The following is a 21,502-nucleotide window of genomic DNA, read 5'->3' as shown; positions in this document are numbered from 1 at the left end:
GTGCAGTTGCTTATTCTAAGAGGTATCTGCTATCTGCAGGCTTGGGACAAAGCCTGAAATATGCTTCCTTGAGGGGAAAATAATTTCTTAGATTAAGTAAATCTTGCCAGCATGTTTCCAGTTACCAACAGACATCCCTGGTTATAACTCTGGATTGGTGCTGGAGCTTTTGGCAAAGATGAAGTGGTTTCTCAAAGGAACTGAATTTTTTTCATTAGAAGTTGGGGTCTCTAGAAGTTCCAGAGCCTCTGCTGCTATAGCTCTGTTGGTGTAGCTTCCTGACCTAGTCACAGCTTGTTAATGAAAGTTTTTCTGCCACTGAGTCTAGACCAGTTCTCTGGCAGTCATAGACCAAGCCAGTGAAAGTATCTTATCTGTGTCCACGCCAGGAGCTTTTCTAGAAGAGCTTTGATGTTTTCATGCCTCCTAAACAGATCTATCACTCTCAGCATAGTTGCACTTGAGTTATGTCAGACCCTCTTTCCAAATATTGGGCTTCCATTATGATTTTATTTTCAAATACTGATTCAAAATGCCTTAGCTTTTTGGCCATGAGAAGAAATGCATAGGGCATTACTAGATGTTTTATTCTCCAGTAAAGAGGTGGAGCAATAAGTGATCCACACCTCAGCAAATGGAAGCTGCTGAAAGCATGCTGTACTTCAGGGAGATTCACGGCTGTCTACCAACACAATAAAATAGTGAGGCTCTGGTGAAGCCTACTAGCATGTAATGTGCTATTAGGCAGCTATTTTTGCCTAACTCATTAATTCCTGTTGTGTCTAGGCAACATTCTGTTGATGTTGCAAAGTAGATACAAAAAGTGCTATTTCATGCAACATTTTTCTGCATTTCCACAGTGTTACATAGGCTGATATCATATTCTTAAATGTATCATTCGTACAAGACCTGAGTTTATACAAAAAAACCACCACATCAACAAACATGTCATTTTAAAGTGTTTTGGTGATTTGTTTTGTGTTTTTTCAAAAAATATATGATTTCTTTGTCCAAGTGTTCCAAAGCAGACTGTAGTTCCTGAAGTGAAATACAAGTCTCTTGTCACTGTTGTGCTGATACCCTGTTTTGTTAAACCATTGTAATCATGAAGGTTTCAATGGAGAACATAGATGATTATGGAAGAGTATTTCACAAGGTTTCCTTTCTTTTCTGTGTTAATGACTTCATCTGCCTCTGTTCAGCTTTCTCTTTACCCCCTTTCACCCATTGCAGAGGAAACTGGAAAAAATTATCGGTTGCCAAGATTTCATTTGAAACTTTTCTAATGTCTTGGTTACTTTCACGTTATCTAACATTTTAGAGTGGTTTGAAGATGAAGACAGTCTGAGTGGATTTTTAGGTGGATCGCCTTAGATACCCCCACAAGGGGAACTAGTCTGTAGATACTGTCATAATGCTGGCACCTTGTAAGCATGCAAGAGGAGAAGAGAGAGCTTGTATGTGTAAAGATTGTGTACACATATTTGGACTAGGCTTTAAATTTTTCTATTTTTACCCGAAAGGTTTTATATATACTGTATAGTCACTTGTGTAATACAGTGCAGCAGCAAGCTATTAGTACATTCTTGTTATTTTTAAAATTTTAATGTTGCTTTTTCCATCCCTTCTCCCCCTTTTAGCTTGGCGATACAAAGCTCCTCAGCAAGTTGTATTTGTTGAAAAGTTGACAAAACTTGTTGTGAGTCAGCTGCCCAACTTCTGGAAGCTCTGGGTTTCCTATGTGAATGGAAGTTTATTCAGTGAGGTATGGATTCTTCTATATAAAGGACATATAAGTAATAAAGGTCTGTAATAATTCTATTTTGAGTATTATATTTCACTGGTAGAAGTAACTACTTACTTTAGTAAGAGATTTTTCTTTTTAAAAGAACGTAAGCATACAGTGGAATTACCTTAAATTTTGACAGTGGGGATGGTGAGTGTGGCTGTGTTCCAGTTGCTGGACTCAATAATAGCTGAGTACTTTCACCTCTTACTCATAGCTGGCCCTTCACTGGTGATCTGAAGAAATAACACATTGCATGAAGGACAGAGATATGTGAAAGGCAGAGTCATACAGAAAAAATATTGCTTCCTTTCTTTGGAAAAGGAGTATTCATTTCTTGAATTTTAAGTATTTGGAAGTGAGGTTAGGTTCAAGAGCAGAGTTGCAAAATAACCAAGGCGCTGAGCAGAATTCACAGACACATTATAGGGAGTCTAGTCCGGAAGGTTGTCAGCTGCAGCTACCTGTGTACCTACTCCTTCTTGCTCAGATGACCTGATTTTTCCAAATCATCCTGCTAATGCAAGAAGAAGGAGAAAAGCAAAAGTAATGATTTATGATACATGCTGTTTTTATATGCACACTCTTAACAGATTTTGAAAGGATACCTCCCAAAATTAATTTTTGATAAATTAATTGATTTGTGGTATTCTCTGTTCTGATGTGTTTAAATTATGAAGTCATCATGTCTATCTACTCTTCTTTGCAGCTTTAGTAGGAAAAACAAAAGCCTTTGAAAAAGAGCATTTGGAAGCTTATGTTCTTATTTTCCAAAGAATTAATTTATCTATTGCTACTGTTTATATGATGATACTAATAGATACTATAGCCCTTTACATGTTGAACACAATATACAGAGCATTATAGCTTCAGTGAAATAGGTGCTATGTGTGATCTTCATTTTACACGATAAAAATCAAAAGAAAGATATGATATTTACACCTAATGTTCAGTGTAGGAAAAAAAATCAAGAATAAGCCTTAGTGCTGTTGACTTCACAAAAATAATTTATTTCATAAGGGAAATGACAACCTTTCAACACCAGTACTGTTGAAAATTCAACTTTACAAATTCACCTCTTAGGTTTACTGTGACATTTTTCTGTGTGCAATGAAATAGAAAGCAGTTTCTAGAGAAACAAAGACTTGAACTGTAAACAAGATTAAGCAATCTTGCTCACAGAAATGACTGCAAGTGGAAAATGTAGTGATCGTCTGTCTTGCCTGAACAAAACATTGTTTCAATGTATTAAAAAAAAACAAAAGAGGTAGTTTTCTTGCTAATCTGTAAGGTACATATACTCTTCTGTCTTTGGGCCTAATTCTGAACTTCTGAGAAATTAATCCCCATACATTTGATTTCTTCCACCCCTTTGGTTCCTGCAGAAGCCCCAGAAGTTCTTGGGGAGATAGGAAGGAATCCATTCCTCCTGTGTACTCTGCATGCCTCAGTCAGTTGAGGATGGGTGAGAGGAGGGGGTGGCATAAGCTGGAAGACTTCTAAAGCACCTAAGAATATCCATCATCACAGTGCATTCAAGACTGAAAGTTTGTGTTTTGCTGTCAGAAACAGTAGAAATTTTAGTTGTCCACAAAGAAAATTCTTTTACTATGTTGCTTGGTATATATCATCATTCAGGAAACAAGGCAATTGCTACTTTTTTAAAGAAACATCCTGTTAAAAATGGTATACAGGGTTATTTTCAGTTAGCTTATTTAAGTCTTAAAGACATTTAAAAATGTAGAAAGAAAATCTCTATATATGCATTTCAAGATGTATTTTTTGTTGTTCAGTTTGTATGGTTTTGGCAAAGAGGGGCTTCTTTTTACCTCTCAGAGATTAGCTATATGCCTTAAAAAATTGTCAGTTAAGATGTGTGTGGTATTTCAACAGTTTGAAAAGTTGAGTTCTTTGAATCACTCTAGGTGAAGTCACAAATGTGAGTAGTAACCGTTGATCTTACCACAAGATAGTTTTGGTCTGTCTGTGCAGGAAAGGTTTAAGATTGGTCTTCAGCAAAACCACTGAAAAAAAAAAAAATGTATCAAGGGTCTATGAATTGCTTTGTTTAATCCAGCTGTAAACCAGTGTGAATTTAAAGTTGCTATCTGAAATTTCAAGGAATACAACTTACTTTCTTTTTAATGCTTTAGAAGAGAGAAGTGGGAGTTAAATGCAGCAATCATTTGAAGGTTGTTCTCCTTGTCTGAAATGGTATAATTCAGAGCTTTAATGTACAAGAGTTTTATAGCTATGTATTTTCCAAAACGGTTAAGCAGTTTGGTTTTTCTCTAATTTTTGCTCACTTCAAAATATTTCTTTTATCTTAAAAATCTTAAATGCTTTAACCAAAGAAGGATTTTGAAAAACAGAGCGTTTCAAATGAATCATTTGAAAGTAAACTGATTGTCTTTGAGGACACTCCTGTCATGTTATTTCACTTCTTGTCCAGTAGATGTTGCTGTACAAACATAAAATAGGAGATTTTCTGAGTATAAAATTCAACATCTGCACTTCACCTAGGATTTGAAATAACTTTTTCAATGTAATTTACTCTACTGAGATCTCAGTAGAGTATCTTCTCTTCACAGAAGGGTAGAACTACAAACAGGAAGACTATTAGTCAAATCATGTTTTTCTTCAACTGTAACTGTCTCATGCAAAGTGTGCTCTATGTTCCTCTGTTCTCAAAGAAGTGACAATAAAGGTGCTGCTTATTTTGCAGTCTCTTTTACAATTAGTTGAATTATTTAAAGATCATTGGAACAAAACACTGTTCCTAAACCAGACAAAAACCCTGCAACCCTCCCCCTCACATCATGTATTTCCAAGTTACCTTCGTTCCAAAATTTGTCACCCACTTCACATTGATGTCTTTCTCTGGTCAGCTTCCGTGCTAAACAAATACAGTTTCTTCATATAAATTTGATGCACAAATGGACTATATATGTTTTAGATCTCATTAACACTTCAGTGAGAAAACTTTAACTTCAGAAAGTTTGTATGGCTTGAGCTACTCTTATGCTTGTCTCTGACTTTGTCTTAAGCACGCATTTTTCCTCAAAGTTAAACATAAGGGTACTTACCTACAGTAAGTTGAGTTTATTGAGATATATATAGTCCTTGCTTACTGAAATGCCCTAAGTTCATTTTTATAATTACATCATAAACTCATCAGTTTTCACTTCTTCACTTTGAAACCCCCTTTTTCAGAATTATTTTAACAGTGGTTATAAGATACTTACACTTTTCAATTTTCTCATTTTCACAAGACTGCTGAAAAATCTGGCCAAATGGAAAGATCGAAGAAAAATGCTAGGCAAAGACAAAATGATTTCAAGGTAAGTAGTTGGGAGAGATGTAGTGGGGAGAGCCCTTATTTCTTTCATTTGTCCTTCATGGCAAGATATTTAGTGTCGCCTTGAAAAATAATATTTCCTAAATAATTTGTGTACCCTCATACCTCCTTTTCCTCTCTTCTCTACCATATGGAGCCACCTGTAAATCTAACATTTCTACCTGTTGTATATAGCAAGTACATGGCTGCTTAAGCATTTTGGAAGAGATTTTTCCTTGATTTTTCTTCCCCTTCTTCTGATGCAGAAAATGATTCAGGAAGTGATGCACTCTCTGGTAAAACTTATACGTGGAGCCTTGCTTCCATTCAGCCTCAGAGAAGGAGAATTAAGACAGTATGGTGGCTGGGAGATGAAATCTGAACTTTCTGGCCAGTGGCTAACACAGGTTATCCAGACTGTAAGGTAAATGCATCTCTGGACCCATAAAATCATTCTATTCATGGAATATGTGTGCTTTATGGCAAAATGTTTTGTTCATTGTGTTAAATACCCTGAATTTTCAGGATGTTAACATTTGCAAAAGTAGGATTGCAAAAAAAGTTGCTTATGTCAGATTTAGGATTCTATGTGCAAGTGTAATTATCAATGTCTCATGGTATAGTCTTATTACATAATAATATATTCATTTTTTTCCCATAGCATCTTTTGAAAAAGTTTGAACAAAATATTTGCCTGGCACAGCATAGAGCATAGGCATTCAGTGAATGAAACACAATTTAATTCTTTAGAGTATAAAGCAATTATTTGCTGCATTTGCTACACATCTTTCTATCTTTGCCAAAATGGGTGAAAATACCATGTTTTTCACTGTAGTTAGTCTTAGATCACAATTTGCCATTGCAGTTGTTTAATGGAAGGTTATACTGATGCTTATAATGTCATTCAGCTTATATTTTTTTATGAAATTCATTATGTATATTTCATTAATGGCAAAATTACTCACTAATATAAAAAATTTGCTTGCATTTGTCTGTGAGGTCTTCAAGAATTGTCATTACCTTTTGAAAAGTAACTACTCCTTTTGAGTAATACCTGGGTGTGATACTGTACTTTTTATCTTGAGTTTTCAAAGCAGGTAACAGGCAAAGCACATGAAGAAAGGAAAGGGATATAATCATATGTAGATATTCTTAGTGTGGATGGGGTGATACACACCTGTTGTCAAGTCTGTTTAACACTTTCTGTCACTCTGTTGTCACTTAAAGTATCTGTAACCACATAGAAAAATATTTCCATGTGAAGTTTGTTATTCTGGCTGAGTTTTATGGAATGCTTTCAATTTAAGAAGGAACTGACTTGATGAAGAGATATAAAGAGACACCCTTTTATGAAAAGCAAGCCACGAGTTTCACTCAAATTATAAAATTCTAGACTTTAGCACTTGCACATCTGTAATACTGGCTTGGAAATGTAAGCAATGATTCTCTAAAGGTTAGTTGTGCTCCTGCCGTCTGAGATAAGATCCAGGCTGAGGCTCCAGTCTACTTGAAGACTCTCTTTCAGAGAATCTCCTTTTGCTTTCCGGGCACTACCCTTGTAATGAACAACTGAACTGAGAGCTGGGGAAATCCTCTCTCCCTCCTACTCCTTTCCCCACCTTGTTTTCTTAGTGATGACACTTGGGCAAAGTGGGCTAGACTTTACTGCAAATTGATCAAAAGTAGAGAATAAAAGGGGCGTCTGGAGAAGAGGCATGGAACATGTCCTCATAGAGTACTGATCAGTGATGACCAGGTCAGAAGTCTGTGCAAGTGCTGCAGGTAGGTTAATTTTCAAGCCCCCACACTTTGAAAGTCTGACAAAATTCTTGTGACTCACTAGTGATGAAGGTGGGCTGTTCCCAAGAGGAGTCTACACATTGCCTAAGACCTTTATTTGTTGCAAAGTTATATAATAGCATAAGCCTTATTTTCTCAGTTCATAACTAAAAGTCATTATGGAGCGCATGATAGAATTTTACTCTTTTCTCTCATCTCACAAATCATTTACTGTTTTCTGCTTGTATTCAAGAGTGATAGAACTCACAGCATTAGACAACAAGGAGTTGTCATTACGCCTGTGTGACGTGATCTTAATTCTTCTGCTCCTTTGTATGTCTCACACAGCTGATATCACACGTACATATTTGTGTATATCACACAGGTGGTGGCACAGTTTTTCTCTTGTACCCCATCCTGTCATTGCCCAGTATGAATAGGTTTCAGAGAATAAATTAGAGCTATGCAATCAAGTGAGCCATTGCTGATAAGATTTTTGCCTTACTATAAAGGTATGAAAGGTATGTATTTGTTAGGGTGAATTATAAGAGAAAAAGGATGATCTTAAGGATGTGACAGCTGTGTGCTCAGTGGAATCAACTCTAAAGTACAGGGCTTCTGTTCAGTCTAAAGTAACTTACATTTCTCACAGATGGGTATTTACATTCTGTTTCCTGGCTGGCTGAGATAGTACAGATTTTTCTAATCTACTAATTCAGTAGTTGTACGGGGTGGAGAGCAGCCTCTTTAATGGTGGGAGTTTGGTGGTTTGTGTCCAATACCAGGGATATGGAACTGGAGCCTACAGGAGGATGATCGGAAATGTTCCACCTGTTTGCTTTGTGCCTTCCTATTCCTCCACCTTGGCACACCTTATTACTTGTACTTGCCTCAGTATGAGCAGTAGGGCAGATGGCAGTGACTACCCTTGAATTGTCCTTGCTTACATATCCAGGAGTTGGATAAAAACAGTGAATGCTCTGTGCCGCTAAGTCTGAGTGCAGCTGCAGCTTTTTAGTTGAAAGCTGAAATGCTAATTCTTGCAAATAGCTGCTGTGTTACTATTTCTAAAGGAAAAAAAACCCCAGAAATTAATGTCTCTATCCTCACCTGTAGTACCAGTGTTTTGTGCTTGGTCAGAATTGAAAGTGAATTAATTTACTCTGCCCGTGGTGCAGTATTTTGGCTCCTGGAATATGTATATTCTTAGCAATCTGCTGCGCAGCCACATCACCATTTCTGGCAGCTTAATCATGGTTACTGTTTTCATGCAAGTAAAAAAATATCCAGAAACCTAGTTGTGCCTCTTGTATTTGACCTAGGCATTCATCTAAAAACAAAACAAAACAAAAAAGTTACTTCTGCTCCAAAAGAATTATTCTTCAATCATAGGACAGGAGATCAAGCAGGGAAGTGTAAGAAGATAGTAGAAAAAAGGTGGCATGTTGCTGTGATGACATTATTGTAATCTTAGAGAAAAATAAATCTGTATTTACAGTCTTCTTATTTAAATAAATAATCTTCTCAGAATGGGATAATTGATTTTCAAAGATACACTGAGAATGGACCTGTTGTATTTATTTATGCAGAAAATGTCTGAAAATTTCAATGTAGTTGTATCAGCTTAAAAAACCTTGAGGTTTACACTTCCACCTAACTTTATTTCTTTTCTAGGCTTAGTTCTGAGTCTCTTACTGCACTCGAGATACCCAATGACATGCTTCAGATCATCCAGGATCTTATTCTGGACCTTCGCGTACGTTGCATTATCGTGACCTTACAACACACAGCTGAAGGTAATAGAAGGCTGCAGGTCCCCTTGCTCACTGTCATTCTTTGTGCCCTAATTAGGCCAAACTGTGATCTGGTAGATAACTGTGTTTGTTAGTGCCAGTGAACTCATCTGATGTTGTAGTCTCTCACGAAGCTTACTCAAATACTTAATTTTTCTGCCAGAAATAAGTAATGAGTATTTTCTTCCCTCAGTCTAATAAATAGAGTAGGTTAGACTTGTTTCTTTTGAGTTGAGATAGTTCTACAACACAAGTGATTTATTTCACGATGCAGCTTTTCCATGTTGGAAATAGAATATATTTTCTTTCTTGAGGTTTTCTATAGCATGAAGAACTAAATAAGCAGTGTCCCACCCCCAAGGCCAAAAAAAAGCCCAAAAAACCAATCCACAGGCCTTTATATTAGTTGTGTGGTTTCCAGGGCTTTTTACTAACATTGTAATCCCCAGGGTTTCCTGCTGTGTACACAACTTTTGCCATAAATGTCTGGATTGTGAAAGCCATAACACATTCTCTAAATCTAATATGACTCTATACCATCAGAGGCCATTCTTCTTGCTATCTTGTATTCAACTCTGAAACTTAAATTTCAATTAAGTAGATCTCCTGGAAATAAATGTCTCTCCTAACATCAGGGCAGATTGATCTACTAATTCTCTTAGCAGGGTCATGGGATTTTTTTTCCAAAAGGCTACTTAGCCTCAATGTTAAAAAAAAAAAATATGGCTTTTTAATATTACAATTTAGTCACTTTTAATCTTTGGCATATGATTCTGTGTAAGCTAAGAGTTCTACTCTAGGCTTAAGTATACCAAGCATAGGTGACTATATCAAGCATGTTTTTAAACTTTTGGTGACAATATATCATTAGTTATCTATGGTTTATTTGTTACAATATTGATATGAATTTCATTCTTGGCTCTTGTTTTATTAAATCCCATTTCACAATTAACAATTTTTTTCAGCATTAGTATCAAGCAAGCTGGCTGAACAAGTTCATACATTATCTTGTCTCCTTAAAACTCTGTAAACTGTTGTCACTATATCAGATTTCACATAAAGTATGAAAAAGTCTTTTTTGCTTTTCAGCCCTTAGCACAATTGAGTTCAATTGTTTTTTCTTAGTGGTGTAAGAGATTTTTTTTCCTTTTAATTGTGATATGAGGATGATCTTATTGGACCGACTTATTCTTCTGTCTGAGAATTGTGAGGGAGTCCTCAGATGTTCTGCTGTTTCAAAGGATGGAAGTATTTAGCTCTCAGCCTTTTTCTTGACAATCCTCAGCTTATCCAATCTCTGAGCTACCTACCTAGCTTCTCCAGAACAGTGTAGAGAGCTCCAATATTTGACCAGTGATGGAACAATCTGTTGTGTTACTGGTTTTACCTACTTTTTGCACCAAAGCAATAGCTCAGTTCTTTGTTCTGATGCAGAGTTTCTGCTCCGCATGTTCAGATTGCTGGTCACACATTCTGTGTAGGAAAACCTCTTGTGGTTGTCTGCATCTTAGTTTTTAATACAAGCAGTTCATACTTTTCTGTCTTGAATCAAAAGAAAGCAGATCCCTAGGGATGCTGGTAGCTGTTATTGGCTGGATAATGTAACTCTCTTTTGTCTAGCCATAATAGCAGCTTTCCTTGGCTGCTGCTTCCATCCCGCAGTTCTGTGTGTTGGCTATAGCATCAAGCAGGAGGAAAGATGCCTGCCTGTGCCATAATCTCATTCTTTACTGTTGCATTGCATACTTTATCTGTGGGCCCCTTTTTTTGTTATTTGCCTACTAGAGAAAATTGTACTTCTGGAATGTATTTAAGATAGTGGGATTTTTTTTCTGCACATATCTGGGTTAATTTGGCCCTTGGATAGGTAACGGATATTCTTAAGGAGCTATGTAAAAGTATCTCAGAAGTAGCTATATCTGCAATATGTAAGTCAAAAAAGCTCCTCCTGGACTTGAGGAGTCCTAATAACTCTGAAATACGAGTACAGTGCTGATATAAACTTCAGTCTCATCTCTTGCTGCATGTTGTAAGTTGGTAAAAGCATTCAGATGTAGTTAAAATATTCAGATGTAGTTAAAATATTCATTAGAGCACTTTAGCTTTTCAAATATGATAAACCTGCCCACACACAGGAGTTTTTCTGTTGTCTTATGATAAACACCTTGTATACACACTGGCCCTGAGAGGCAGTCTGCGTTCTTTCCCTCCTGTATGCGGTCATTGGTCATAAAGGTCATGAAAGACAAATTATGTGAATGCCAGACTAGACAGGGAGTTTACATGAATGTATTTGACTGGAATTTGATGAGCAGTGAAATATGAGAAAGAAATTTGGTGGGTTTTGTATTTGTATCAGCTAAGAACAGAATGAGAAAGTGAACAGCCACAAAAACATGTAAAGGCTGACCAGTGCAATCTAAACCCTTAGAAGAGTATCAATTGAATTAAGTAGGAAGGTGAACAGAGTCATTATTCTATACAATCTCTTAATGCCTTTTATCCTCATTGAGCCTATACTTCAGTGAGGGGTGCAGAGTATGACACTAAGCTTCTTAATTTAGCTACAGAAAGCACTAAGATTTTGAAGATAACTTTTAGCATGCATTAGTTATCCTCTTTTCTTGCATTTTTAGAAGAGATGGTAATTCACTGAAATTTTTGTTCATTTAAAAGGGAGTTTCATGATGTGCAGGCACTTATGATGAGCAATTTCTGTGTGGGAAAACTGTATGTCAAAGCCCCACAAACTGCACACAGTTCACCTTTGTTCTGTTTACACTTCAATTAAGCCCAAAACACAGTGATGATGCACGATGCATGCCATCCATAGAAGAAGTTTGCTTTTATAGTGCATAAGTTTTGGATTCATATCCCAATAAATAGTTATACAGAAGCCTGTATAAGTTAACACCTTCTGGGTAGTGGAAGAGAGTGCTTTTTGCATATGCATTCATGTACTTTTAAGGAAAATCTAGCACTGTGGATCCTTGACCCTGAGTGGAGATCCAGTGCCTCTTTTATAGTTCTGAGTATGAATTATATACTGTCCTTTCTGTCTTTGCTAAAATGCTATGCAGTTTTATTTCATTTTTCATTAAGAGCTGGAGCATTATAGGCTAGAGACTTGGGGTCTTAGTTGAAATATTTTATGTTGCGATTAAAAATTTACAAAACAAAAACAAACCCAAAGCCTTTGCAATATTCCTTTAATTCTAAGCTTTCCAGTAAACGATGTGCTTCATGCAAGTCCTGCCATGTATCATAGATGTGCTTCTCTGTGTGGTGTCAGCAGCACACCATGTGTGAGTTCCATTCTTAGTCATTTGAGAGTACTGAAGGCTTTGAAGCTTGTAGTGCTATTTGCTTGTATGCCTAGTCATTGCAGTTCCAGTGTCTGTGGTTTCTTTTCAAGTTCAAGGAGTTTTTAATAATTAAAATTTATACCTTCTCTCCCCACCCACCCATCCCATGTTTCCCCTACTACTCTGTCCTACAGATATAAAGAGATTAGCTGAAAAGGAGGACTGGGTTGTTGACAATGAAGGCTTGACATCGTTGGTGGGTATACTTGGTGTCTTGTAGACACTTCCATTGCTGAATTTCTTCTGTCTTTTGCATGTGTAATGAAAGTGATTTCTACATTCTCCAAAATTTTAATTACTTTGGACTTTATCTGTGGGTGCATATTGGTGTCTGTAGTTTTATTAAAATATGAAAATATGGGACACTAATTTTTTTTTAATTGTTTGAATGGTTACCTCTTTGAATGGTTTACTGAAGTAAAAAGTCATACCTGAGGTCACAAGTTCAGTTCATATCAAAATGCTTCATAACTTGGTGCACTACAGGGAATTGGTCTGTAGCTGAATAAATAGGTCACTTATATGTTATGATGAGAAATTGAACTGAAAAGCAACTAATTTAGGATATTGCCTACATGCAAACAACCAATGATTGAAACCAAATTCAGATAAATTAGTGAGACGCTTTCTGGAAATAAACAGTAATGAGTAATGCCTAAAACACAGCAAGCGCATTGTAGGTGTGACTTAAATGCAATCTGTGAAAGCAGAAAAGGCCTGTGGGAGGGACAGTTGCTTTGTGTATGTTATCTAAGGGAATGCTCCACAGACTTTTTTAGTTCTTATTTGCTTCTATAAATACGTGTTTGAAGTTGAGTAGGAGGACATTAAGCAGTCACAATATGCATACCGTAGGAAGGAGTGTTGTTGTCAATTGTAGTACTCTAACCAGATTTACAGCTTCTGGTCTTGATTTCAGTTGCTGCTGCTATGGGCAAGTCCCTTAGCTTTTCTGTTTTTCACTGCGTTTATCTGCTGAATGAAGGCAGGGGAAAGGTTCTTCCACAGAAGTGTTATTTCTTTATGCTTGTGCTGTAGCCTAACCCATCTTTATTAAAAAAACTGCTCAAGTAATTTTTGTGCTTAGAAATCACCCATTCATTCCTTGTATACTGTACTTCACTAGATACCTTTTTAGGCCATGGTTGAAACATGCCAAATTTTAATGGTGGAAGCTGACTGTGTTTTGTCATAGAGAGATTGTTTGCCTACTAAAGTATAGTTCATTGGGGTAATATTAGAGCAAAGGTTAAGCAGTATAAAAAAGGATCAGGCAGTCTCTTTGGGAACATTTTAGTCTTGAGGTAGAAACTGTATTTTAAGTTTGTAGGAAAGGTTGAAGACCTCTCTAGTATTTCTATTCCAGGTAAAAGCAACAGTGAGATACAGAACCAAGTTGTTTGTTTGTTGGTTTTTTTTTCAGCTTCATAATATCCAAAGAATCATATATCTAAACAACTTTCCTCTCCTGAGATGTGATGTTTTATAGTGTGGAAGTGAAAACCCAAGAGCAGCACTTTACTGCTGGCCTTCTTTTAAGGGATCCAAAAATACTAAATACAGATTGTCTTAGTGGCTTTTTCATGGTTTTCATTTTGCCACGTCAGCATCAGTTTTCCAATCCACCTCCATCATTTACAGAAATAAAAATTATTCCTAAGCCTAAAGTTGCTGGCATGCCATAAACTATCTAATGAACGAAAAGCAACTTTACAGCACTTTTAAAAACATTTTTGTCCACTTCTTTGACCCAAATACAGTAAGATGATGTCTCGCTTTTCTGGAGCAGTGACTGCTTCATGTTGCCCTGCACAAATAGGTTCCTGCCTAATACCAGCATACAGATGCATTAAAAAATGAAGTGTAGCTTATCAGAGAAGAGAGAAAGACAAGGAAAAAGTGACTAATGACTGCTGTGAACTTGTTTGCACTTTCAGGATGAAGTTGATAGATGTTATCCAGGCACTCAAATTTCAGGTTTGCAAACCTGAAGGTAACAACAGCCCCTCAAACTGTTTTTTGTTCCATTTGAAACAAGCTTCAGTCTGATTTTCTTAGAAACCTTTTGCTGAAATGCAATGCGGAAATATTGCACATCCCAGGTGAAATTCTATTCCATTTTGGATAAAGGAGTGGAGAAGGGAATGTGTCAACAGGCATCTATAATGCTACCACAAAAATAAAAATATTTCCTAAGCTTTTTATATGAGGCTAATTGGTATCAAAGTCTCATTCAGAGAAAAAAATGTGCATTGATCTATGGTAATAATTCTGTAGATAATTTACATACAAAAGCGCATCACTATGAAAGGATCCTCTGGTAATGCATGAAATGTGATTATTTAGGTTTTTTCCCCCTCCCACTCCTTATTTGGGATAATTTGGAAATAAAGAGCTTAGTATACACCTTGTAAGTTTTCATGTATTTGTGTAGTGTATATTTAACATGCTTATCTGCAGCTAACAACTTGTTTGATTTTCAGCCATCCCAGTTTGAACAGTGCATTATTCGTTCCTTGCAATCTCTTAAAACTGTGTTGGACTGCAAACCTGGAGAAGCCAGTGTAAGTTTTGATTTATGCTTTCATTTTTGTTCTTCTTCTGAAACCCAATAGTAATTTATGTGAAAAGAACTTTCAGAGAATGATCCAAGCATATAACTTTCCTCTGTATTTGTTTCCCATGCACACCTTTTCACTTGTGCTAGCTCTTAGACTTCTGATTGTGCTTCGTTTATTAAGGGTAATTTGTGTTTATGGGGCAGATGGAACCTGTATTTAAATCCTTAAAACTGTTCTTCTGGAAAAAAAAAATGCTACTCATGTACTTTTCAGATAGCAGTAGACATTACATCTAAAATAAAAAAGGGAGAGGTCATTCCTTACTCTTCACTCAGTGTTAGATCCAAATTACTTGAAGAACTTAAATTCAATATTTTGTCCCCATCTACTCAGTACCTTGAGGCCCTGATTGATTGAAACATTGATGTTTTCTTTCTGAGGGAGTTTAACGCTTTTCCAAACTCCCTTGGGGCCCTGTGTATAGATATTGTTTCTCTCTCCTCATTTACGTTAATCTTTCTGACTATCTGGTCTGTTTTGTTAATGAACATTATTCAAAAGAATCTGCAGTGAATTCACCTGCATGAATCCTTCTTTTTAGGACACGAAGATCTTGAAATATCCTGGGAGCTTTTGCTGCAATTCCATTAGCCAGCAATGATGCATACCTCATGTGCTAGGATTTTCTTCCTTTTACTGTGTTATCTCCTCATGCTTATCAAACTATTTACTGAGACTTGTATTGTCTCTCCCATTTTTAGGATGGACAAAAATTGAAATTGATCCATAAAAAAAGTGTCCTAGCAGCCGTTCCTTTAATTGTGTCATCTCTTTAGGGATAAGTTACTCAGGTCTTCCTTAAAAATAAGGCCATGTGAAGTTGTTCTGCTGAAATAATGTGCTTGCATCCTCAGGTTTTCCAGCAGCAGAAAACACAGGAGGATGTGTGCCAGCTAAGCATTGGGATCATGCAGGTATCTTGATCACTTTGAAGTATGAAATTGTCAACACAAGTGATGATCAAAAATGTGTGCGTTGTATCTTACCCACCTCCCAAAAGGTAGCTTAAGTTGATGACTCTGTTATTCCTGTGGTACACTCAGGGATTCTGAGAAATGTTTGACTTTAAAAGTAGGTAGAGCTGACTAGCTCAATCCAGCGATGGCAAATCCTGAGAGAGTAAGTGACATATTCAAGTGTTTTACTGCTTGTTCAAGATTTTACTGACAATTGATGCTTCCTGAGCTGATGCCATCTAACATCTATCTGCTGCCAGTCAGAGGAAAAATGCTGGTTTTCATCAGCTGAGGATCTGGCTTTTAATTTCTGTAGCAGAAAACAGTGTTCTTTGTAACAAAATCTGATTTTTTTTTAATTTATTTGAAATTTGGTTAATAGCATTATTTAGGTTGTTGAACCATTTTAATAGTCTCCTCGAATAGGAAATGATGAGCCAAAGCAACAACAGGATTATAGTGAGGCTTCTGCAATTTTTACTTGGAATCCACTGTTCAGATTGAGCACATAAAAACTGTTAACCATGCTAATCAGCAGATTATCACTGCATGATTTTAAACATGCATCATGAAAACTATTTCTCAGGGTTAAAAAGCACACTATGATGCATGCAAAACAGAAAATATGCATTCAAAAGCTGTAACTAAATGTACTATATTTAGATAAGGTTTAAGACAAAACCAGGTGATGATGATTGCTCTGCTTTTATGGAGTGTAGTAAAAGTGAATTTGAGAATGTTTTTAGTTCTGGCAGAAAATTTAGAACTTGCTTTATTATTTTCTAGGGCTTTATAGATTGTTTGGAACAACTAAGCACTAAACCTGATGGTGACATAGACACATCACAGTAAGTAAAAAGAAATAAGATTTATGTGTAGTACTCTGCAATTGTGTGTACAAGTCTTACATTTCACTGGGGTTGTGGTTTTATCCCTTCTGTATTTCATATTTCTTGTGAATACTTTTGCCTCTGAAAAGTGATGCTTTCAAATAAGAGCAGGTACTCCTTATGTCAAAATGTTGTGTGGCATCATGTAATAAAGATCATACAGGATAATTAATATTACATTACTTATACTGTTTTATTCAGTGACACAAGTTGTGTGCTCTTGAAGCAAATGTGTTGGTTTTGACATGACTTTACAGGGATTCAGTTGTACTTGTCAATAAGTAACATCCAGTCATGGTGAAACATCCTCTGCCTTTCTTTTCTTCCCTTCTATTTTTTTACTGATTCTTTTAGTACTTCTGCTAAATTGATAAAAGTTGTTTGCTCAATAAATTTTTATGAACCACTTATTTTAGAGACCAAAACAAGTCGGGGTAGCCTGAGCTTTCAGGAGTTACAAACATTTGTGAAAAGCCAGAGACTTGGCAAATATAGCAATATGCATTGGAAAGGGCAAATTAACTCTGATTTTAATGAAATTTCTTTTTCTTCCTATTCAGATGAACATTGGCTGGATAGGTGTGAAAACAGAATGTGTGGCAAAACAGAGAAATTAGAGAAAAGAAAAATGCTTTAGGAAGGAAAAGAAAGATCTGTAGCTAGAATAGTATTATCAGACCACCAAGCTCCTCCTGTAGGCTTTGTGGGCATCTTGGAAAAGCTGAGCAACATGGACTGCTTTGTTATCTGGTGTAAGGGGGGTTTGAAATACGATTGCATTTCTTTCCTGTTGATTTGAATTCACCATGTATCAAATAATAAAAAGCACTATACTTTTGTATATACTTACTTTTTAAACAATATTCCTAGTCTTTCAGCTGATGTTTCGTCTCCAGATTTGTTTGGAAGCATTCATGAGGAATCAAGTCTTTCTTCAGTAAGTTTGGCTTCTATATCTAGAAGTTGATGTGAAAATAATTCTCAAAGATAACAAGAATGTGGCTCTTTTTTAGTGTTGCAATATTGAAAATATTGTTTATTTTGTTTTCTTTTTTTCTAGAGAACAATTTTGTATTCTGTAGGCATTTCTTTTGTTGAAAGCACTGGTTTTTATGGTATCTTAGTGTACTTTGTTAAGGTAACTCATGAAAGTTGTTTTTGAAAACAGGTCCTCAGAAACTAAAATGGCATCACAGAAATCAGTGAAAATAGCATTGGTGTTAAGTCAGCTGAGGATTTGACTTTTGAATTATCACCTTATTTTAGATTAGAATCAGTCTGATTATTAGTTACTTTTTGAAACCCACAAAGATACAGTAATACTTCTTTCCCCCAGAAAATTTACTGAGAATAAGTATTGGTTATTTGTTTGGCTTGTTTGATTTTGTATTTTTAGGAAATTGGAAAAATAATTTTAATATTCTTGACACTTTGGTTAATGTACTTTCTTCCATTTAAGCAGCTGATGAAAAAATGTAGATTTTACCTGCAAGAAAATTACTGAGAACCTCTTGTGAAATCAATATTCCTTAGTACAGGTTTTAAATGTTGTCAGAAGCCCAGCTTTGCCTAATTTACAAGAATGATAACATTTCTGCTACAATAAAGAATCACAGATTGCCAAATTGGGGCAAGTTTCTGAATTGTAGACTGTAATTACTAGTTCTTTATATCATTTTATTCTTGCAATACATGGATTTGGTAGTAATTGTTGACTCGTGGCTTCTTCCTATATGTCATAGGTATAAATGCTTTAAAAAAAAGTGATTTTAGGCAATGTCTGGCTTCCATGGTACCGTGGTATTATTTTCTTATGTAAATCACAAGACATTTTGTCTTCACTTTCTTGAATGAGAACAGAGAAAGTAAATGATTGGAGTAAGATTGGTCACTGTATTTTTTAAATTCTCATTTTTCTAACAGTTTGCATACTGCCTGGTTATAGCTTAAAGTAGAAGGCAATTCTCAGTCCTAGTCATTGTATTACTGAAATACAAAACTGTCAGGAGTTCTGGGTCTGAAAACCAATACCATTTTTAATCAGATCAGTGCTGTTATGATGACTTTACTGTCACCAAAATAATTCTGTTTTCAAAATGTTTTCTCAATTGATTTTTACCTTTCATCTGAGGTAGAAAAATAGTTTGGAATGAAAAGGAGGAGAGGGGAAGAGGCAATCTATTTAATCTATTTCAATAGTAATTCTGTCTTGTTTTGTTCTTTGTTTAGAAGCTATATCTTATATCAAGATCAAGGAAAGGCAATTGTAGTATCTCAGTTACAGAATGTATTTGACTCTCTTGTAGTTAAAAATGTCATTGAAGAACAGACATAAGTTATAATCACCTAGAATTTCTTCAAACTGCTGAAATTATATAATGTAGTTCAGAACATTCTAGTATTTTAGAGCTGGTGAGTGCATTTGTTCAGTACCTGTTTCCCTTGTTTTAGCCAGGTTCATGGGAAAGTGAAGATGATCTTCAGTTGATTTTATAATGGTCATAATTCTTAGTATATTTATGATGGTCATAATTCTTAGTATATTTCTTGAAGTAAAATGAAGTAAAATCCAGAAACAGCTTCCTGGAAAGCTGTCCAAACCTAATTTTTGTAAAGAAGTGTTAACCACAGTTCTGTATTAGTCATAACTATTCCAATGAATGCTCTGGATCCTATAAGAGGAAGCATCATGTCCAATCATCATACCTGATATTTATTCAGTTCTCAGTAGTTTGTTGACAAAAGTATTTGTAAACCCTACTTTATTTATGAGAATGTTTATTATGCACAGAGAGTCAGTAAAATACTCTATATGCATTTGCAGTGTTGGTTATGATGATACTTCTTTTTTCAACTGATATGCTCTTTCTTCTCTTAATTTTTAGGAGCAGAGACTTTTAATTGGACTCAGTAACTGCCGTTACCTGGAACGCCATACCTTCCTAAATATAGCTGAACATTTTGAGAAACATGGCTTCCAAGGTGTTGATAAAATAACTCAAGTAAGTGAGAGCACTGGAATGAAGCAGCATTGCTTGAAGATTTTTATTTGGTTTACCTTCTGTGAAAAGTAGGTGCAAGTGTCCAAACATCCAGAACGACTCCTGGGTGGGCCTTCCACGGATAGGTGGGACTCCAAGCGTTGGTTGGACATAACAACAACAAGGATATGGTTGTGTGTGTTCATACAGGGCTTAAGTAGCTGGTGGAGAAAATGTGAGCTCTTGCTCAGGACTTGTGTATTCAATGGCAGAGCTTATCTGATTTCTTAGTAACGCTGTTTAATGTCACTGTGTTCTCTCAATGCAGAGAGTAAAAGATTGTTATCTCAGGAATATACTTGATAAATTATTTCATCTGGAAATCTGCATTACTGATAGCTCTTGTTCGTAAACTAGTTCATGGGTTTTTTGTTGTGTTTTGGGGGGGGGTTTTCTTGTTGTTTTTTCTTTTTCAAAGAACGAAAATGTCAAAGTGGGTGGCAGTAGCTGTCTCATTTTCCTGCCTTTTTGTAAAGATTAATCACTTCTTATGAGAAATGTTGTGACTTAATCCTTAGGACCATAAAGCTAGTTTATTTACAGAAATATTTGTTGGTTGGAAGTAAAGTGTTATCTTTTCCAGTACAGAGTACAATATTTCACTCAAAACTGATTGTTCAACTATGTAGTACATCCTTAGTCCCATTATGCCTGAATGTTGCTTGAATTTCTACAGCCTAAGTAGTTTTGAATAGCATTTGAAAGGAATTTCTATGATTTGTGTGGTTAGTACAATGTAGAAAATTACTCTGGATATTGCCATTTTTTTGCTACTGAGAGTTGAGCTCGGTACAGTTGGAAGCAGCTAAGACATCTGTTATGTATGTGTTCAACACCCTGCCTTGCACAGCCGCATCAAAGTTTTGTGACTGAAAGTTTGGTACATTTATAAATTAACAAATTCAGATGTTGAAGGGGCAGATGAATTCCCAGTCTGTGTTAACCCTTTCAAAACTCTGACTGGTGCAGTACTGCATGTGTGGGACACATCAATGGGTCATGCCAGCTAGGGGGATTTGGATAATTAGATAGTCATCATAAGAGGGCAATTTTTGAGCCCTTTATTAATTTTAAATGAGGTTGGAAGCTCACAGATGTTTAGAGGGGTGGGTTGATTCTTTCAGTTTTTTGTTGTCACCTAAACTTCTGAAAGTTTTAAATTTATTTAAATATTAGATTAAAAAGTTGTAATAAGGAATTGGCAATTTTTTTAAATATTAGTTTTTATCTGAAAAGACTGAAGCTTAATGTACTTTTAAATTCTGTCAGCTTTATAAATTTAATTTTAAAGTGAGTTTGATAGAGTGTTTTATTAAAAAAACTATCTGTTCTTACACTGGGCTGGTTTTTTTAAGTTGCCTTTGTTAGTAGGGAAATTGTTATTATCTAATATTCTGAAGTACATAAATTATAAATGGTATAAATGAGCAAAGAACATTTCCTTACATTCTATATGAAAATTATTTCAAGATTTTTTTCTTAGTCTGCCAAATACAAAATTACCTAAAGCAGCCAAACATTACACTGTGCTTTTAGCACATGCTACCTTGGCACATATTCATGACTCTTGTACTTCTCTGTGGAGATTCTTTAATTCAACTTATCATCAGTTTAGTCATTTAGGAAGTAGAAAAAAAAAATGTATCCCATAAAATTCATCGAGCTTATTGATCAAGCTTCTGAATAAAGTTATTTCCACAGTTCTGATAATGAGATAACCTTAAAGAGTTGAGGCTCAAAATGGCTTTATGCAAGAAATGAAAACTGTAGTCACAGGGATGTTCATAGCAGAAAGGCAGCAATGTGAGAATTGTCTATTTTGGTAAGCATTTAGCCCACTTGAGGATCAGGGGCATGGGCATACATGGTGAATGTTAAGGACTTCTGCTCTGCTTCCCTCTCCCCAATCCTGGTCTCAAAATTAGTTTCAGATT

At 35.8% G+C, this 21,502-nt stretch overlaps 1 protein-coding gene across 6 annotated transcripts in view; it reads left to right on the top strand.

Moving 5' to 3' along the window:
- Positions 1-21,502, top strand: part of EXOC2 (exocyst complex component 2) — a 127,182-nt gene that overhangs the window by 67,525 nt on the left and 38,155 nt on the right. For all 6 annotated transcript variants that reach the window (XM_064426149.1, XM_064426158.1, XM_064426179.1 and 3 more), the window contains 10 exons: positions 1,641-1,765; positions 5,059-5,127; positions 5,390-5,547; positions 8,577-8,698; positions 12,195-12,256; positions 14,544-14,624; positions 15,536-15,595; positions 16,424-16,485; positions 17,398-17,464; positions 19,413-19,529. In XM_064426149.1, the coding sequence (XP_064282219.1) occupies positions 1,641-1,765; positions 5,059-5,127; positions 5,390-5,547; positions 8,577-8,698; positions 12,195-12,256; positions 14,544-14,624; positions 15,536-15,595; positions 16,424-16,485; positions 17,398-17,464; positions 19,413-19,529 (923 nt within the window). The remainder of the gene's footprint in view (positions 1-1,640; positions 1,766-5,058; positions 5,128-5,389; positions 5,548-8,576; positions 8,699-12,194; positions 12,257-14,543; positions 14,625-15,535; positions 15,596-16,423; positions 16,486-17,397; positions 17,465-19,412; positions 19,530-21,502) is intronic.

The sequence above is a fragment of the Passer domesticus genome, chromosome 1, assembly GCF_036417665.1.
Source record: "Passer domesticus isolate bPasDom1 chromosome 1, bPasDom1.hap1, whole genome shotgun sequence".
NCBI lineage: Eukaryota > Metazoa > Chordata > Aves > Passeriformes > Passeridae > Passer > Passer domesticus.
Note: the sequence above shows the minus strand (reverse complement) of the source record. Positions and strands in the feature narration are given on the sequence as shown.